Below are 4575 nucleotides of genomic sequence, written 5' to 3'. Positions count from 1 at the left end.
AACGTTGTGGTGTTGTTACAGACAGCCGAGAGAAAGAGGAGAGGTCTAAAACCAATCTTTATTCAGAGAGACGTTGGAGAGAGTCGCAGTGAATCTGCCTGTTTAATAGCAATCCAACCGTTTTAACAGTTAAAGGTGCATCGCCATTGAACTGGGATCCAGTTTGCTTTTTTTATGTGTGACCGACTGATCTCAAGTCGTGTTTTGGATTTATTTTAGTAGCAACATGGGGATACAGCAGCAGCCATTCCGAAAACGGCTGATGTGTGAAACGACGACATGGCTTCTCTTCATCTTTGTCTTCATGATTTCCACCATCAGAGGCCAAATCCGTTATTCAGTACCAGAGGAGATGAAGGAAGGTTCTCTTATCGGTAATGTAGCACAAGACCTCGGTTTAGATCTGAGAAGGCTCCGTTCTGGCCGGGCCCGGATCGTGAGCGGAGAAACCAGTCAGTACACAGAGCTGAAGGCAGACAAAGGGATTCTAGTCGTGAAGGAGAGAATTGACAGAGAAGAGCTTTGCGGAGACGTAATGCCATGCAGTTTAAGCTTTGAAATTATTTTAGAAAATCCCATTGAACTGCACAGAGTGACAGTAGAAATATTAGACATAAACGACCATGCACCGACGTTCAAAAGTAACGTGATTAAACTAGAAATTAGTGAATCTGCTACAGTGGGTTCTCATTTTGATTTAGAAAGCGCATATGACCCCGATTCAGGAATTCACAGCTTGCAAAATTATGTTTTGTCCCCTGATGATAATTTTGTCTTAAAGCAGCTCTCTAACGCCGACGGAGTTAGATTCGCTGTAATGATTTTACAGAAGCCTTTAGACAGAGAGTTGAACCCACACCTCTCCTTAAAGCTGATTGCAGTAGACGGAGGAACTCCACGGCGATCTGGTACAGTGAACATAGAGATCACTGTTCTTGATGTCAACGATAATCCTCCTGTTTTTAATCAATCGCTATATAAAGCTACTGTAGCAGAAAATGCGCCAATAGGCACCTATATAACTACAGTGAATGCTTCAGATGCAGACAGTGGTTCAAATGGCTTGGTTTCCTACACGTTTTCTAACGTAAAGGGGAAATCCGCGGAAAAATTTGAAATTGATAGTTCCTCCGGAAAAATTACTGTCGTTGATAACATTGATTTTGAAAAAGACAAGAAGTATGAAATAAGAGTGATCGCCAAAGACCAGGGAGGACTGAGTGATGCAACCAAAGTTGTCGTTGAGGTCCTGGACATAAATGATAATGCGCCTCTTATAAGTATAATGTCATTTTCGAGCATCATTTCAGAGGATGTTTCTCCGGGTACAACTATAGCTGTTTTTAATGTTAAAGATGCAGACTCAGAAAGAAATGGTCATATAACGTGCTCAATAGATTCTAATCTCCCATTTAAAATCCAGTCTTCTTTGACCGATTATTACAATTTGCTCTCAGATGTAGCTTTTGATCGAGAAACAAAACCTGAATACAATATAACAATAACTGCAACCGATTCAGGGTCACCCCCCCTTTCTACACAAACAAATTTGCATCTAAAAATTTCTGATGTGAATGATAATGCGCCGCTCTTTACCAAACCTAAATACTCGGCCTATGTCGTTGAAAATAATGTCCCGGGGGGGTCAATATTCACAGTCAGCGCACGAGATCATGATTGGAATCAAAACGCGAGAATCTCATATTTTATAGACGATGCCGAAGTCAGTGGAAGCTCAGTTTCTTCTTTTGTGTCAATAAATTCTGAAACTGGAGTGATACACGCAGTACGCTCGTTTGATTATGAACAAATTAAACAACTTAATTTCAAAGTCAAAGCGCAGGATGGAGGCTCTCCTCCACTCAGCAGCAATGCGTCTGTAATAATATTTATCCAGGACCAGAACGACAACCATCCTCAGGTTCTGTACCCAGTCCAGTCTGGTGGCTCTCTGGTGGCTGAAATGGTGCCTCGTTCAGCAGATGTGGGCTATCTGGTGACGAAAGTGGTGGCTGTTGATGTGGATTCTGGACAGAATGCTTGGCTCTCCTATAAATTGCAGAAAGCCACAGACAGGGCGCTGTTTGAAGTGGGCTTACAGAATGGAGAAATCAGAACTATCCGCCAAGTCACTGATAAAGATGCTGTCAAACAAAGACTGACTGTTATAGTGGAGGACAACGGGCAGCCCTCTCGTTCTGCTACGGTCGTTGTTAACGTGGCGGTGGCGGACAGCTTCCCTGAAGTGCTGTCGGAGTTCGCTGAGTTGACACACGACAAGGAGTACAATGACAACCTGACTTTTTACTTAGTCTTGGCTCTGGCTGTAGTTTCCTTCCTCTTCATCACGTGTTTAGTGGTTATTATATCAGTCAAAATCTACAGGTGGAGACAGTCTCGCATCCTGTATCACTCCAACCTGCCTGTCATTCCATATTATCCACCACGTTACTCAGACACTTTGGGGACAGGGACTCTTCCACATATGTACAATTACGAGGTGTGCAGGACGACTGACTCCAGAAAGAGTGACTGTAAGTTCGGCAGAGCTGGTAGTCAGAACGTGCTGATAATGGACCCCAGTTCTACAGGAACGATGCAGCGGATACAGAGTGAAAAGAGCATCCTGGATGAACCAGACTCTCCTCTAGAGGTGAGGTCCTGAAATACTGACCATAACCTGTGTCTGTGTCTTTTAATGGATTCAATTGCGTCATGGTAATTCATCAGATATTTTCAGAAACATAAGTCATTGACAGCTCCTTTAATTTAAAGTTAACTGTCCCATTTGAAGTGCTGCTTAATTCGTTATGGGGTAGATTAGTATTGCATTCGAATGTACATGGAATGTATTGCAATGCAATGATTTGAAACCTGCTGCACTTAGTCCTGCATTTTATAGTCAAATCTTTGTTGCACTTTTTGCATTATAACAGTCTAAAGATTTTGTGTATTCTTTTTTCCCGTTGATACTTTGTGTGAATCACAATAATAAATGTGAATCACTTAATATTTACATAATTTTTGCTATGGACTTTAAAATGAACACTTGAAAACAATAATGTTTGAAACTAATAATTGCTCATGTGGGTTTAAGTTTTAAATGTTAAACATGCTTTTTTGTGTGTCTCTCCGTTTTGTGCCAGTAAGTACCGCAGAAAGCAAAATTCAGCGCACTTTGTTGGTGTTTTGCTTTATTATGTCTCGTCCTGTTTTGATCTGTTTCAATAGCTGGCTTGCTCTCGTTTCTGTCTGGATATAAAGCAGGATATCAAACTAGCCTAATTTTTCTCCTGCAACACAAATAAGACATTTCACTGTCTTATGGACCAAGTTATTTCTTTCTAGTCACATATCTAACCAAATATAGTAATCAATCGCATGAAACATAAGCCAAAAAGGAATGTCTGTGTATAATAGTTTATGTAGTTCCGTGCATCCGACTCACGGGGACGCTGATGACCAGTGTGCTGAGATTTTAGTGCATATTACAGCAGTACCTTCCCACCACCTCGTTATGTCACAGAGGAAGGAGAACATATCAGAAAGGCACCGTTTGGATGAAGATATTATCAAAGTCGGAGACACCAGGAATCTATTCAGCATTCATTGGAGTTTTTATTGTTTCTATTTGCTGAAGTTTGTGTCTAAAATCTTTTTTGTTTGTTGTTTTTTGTTTTTTTGGATAACGGATTCCACATTTCTTTGTTTGGAAGGGAAACTGTCTGACTGAACAATGACACGGCAAGTCGGTTTAATGTTATTTTTCTCGATTCTTTCTCTCTGCATGGTTTTTGGCCAGGTCAGCTACTCAATTCCTGAGGAAATGGCGAAAGGATCTTTGGTCTGTAACATAGCACAAGATTTAGGTTTAGATGTGAAACGACTTAAATCAGGAAGAGCTCGTATATATACAGGAGAAGGTACAGAACACATCGAGCTCGATAAAGAAAAGGGAGTCCTTCTAATAAAAGAGCGAATAGACAGAGAAGCGCTCTGTGGGCAGACGACGCCCTGCGCTCTTGATTTTCAAATAATTTTGGAGAATCCTATGCAATTTTATAGCATCACTGTTGAGATCACTGACGTTAATGACAATTCTCCAGTTTTTAAAAACAGCAAAATGAAATTTGATATAAGCGAGATGGCTCAAATTGGGTCGAAATTTGTTTTAGAAAAAGCTATTGATGATGACGTGGGCACTAACGGGCTTCAGGGCTATTCGCTGAGTCAAAGTGACATATTCATTCTAAATCCTTATCGGATCGGTAGCAGTAGAAATGTTGAAATGGTTTTAAAGAAGGCTCTCGATCGAGAAAAGCAGGACCGTGTATCTTTAGTGTTGTCTGCTTTAGATGGTGGTAATCCGCAGCTTTCCGGAACCATTGAAATTATTGTGACCGTTCTGGATGCAAATGACAATGCGCCTGTTTGTTCTCAAGTAGAGTATAAGACAAATGTAAAGGAGGATTCGTCTAAAGGGACTATTCTCACGACCGTGACCGCATCTGATGCCGATGAAGGTCTACATGGGCAGGTGCGATACTCAATTTCTAATGCTCCAAAGGGAGCACT

General features: G+C 41.1%; 1 protein-coding gene and 1 pseudogene across 1 annotated transcript; one reads left to right on the top strand and one right to left on the bottom strand.

Moving 5' to 3' along the window:
- Window positions 1–147, bottom strand: part of LOC121813816 — a 1460-nt pseudogene extending 1313 nt beyond the window's left edge.
- Window positions 7–3394, top strand: LOC102293302 (protocadherin gamma-A3). The gene has a single exon (XM_014331589.2). The coding sequence runs from the start codon at window positions 227–229 to the stop codon at window positions 2663–2665; it is 2439 nt and encodes an 812-aa protein (XP_014187075.1). The 5' UTR covers window positions 7–226; the 3' UTR covers window positions 2666–3394.
- Window positions 3395–4575: the final 1181 nt, after the last annotated feature.

The sequence above is a fragment of the Haplochromis burtoni genome, unplaced genomic scaffold, assembly GCF_018398535.1.
Source record: "Haplochromis burtoni strain Fernald_Lab_line unplaced genomic scaffold, NCSU_Asbu1 Contig_2740, whole genome shotgun sequence".
Classification (NCBI taxonomy): Eukaryota; Metazoa; Chordata; class Actinopteri; order Cichliformes; family Cichlidae; genus Haplochromis; species Haplochromis burtoni.
Note: the sequence above shows the minus strand (reverse complement) of the source record. Positions and strands in the feature narration are given on the sequence as shown.

Excerpts from the sequence above, each read along its gene's own strand:
- LOC102293302 (XM_014331589.2), top strand. The coding sequence starts at position 227 with ATGGGGATACAGCAGCAGCCATTCCGAAAACGGCTGATGTGTGAAACG.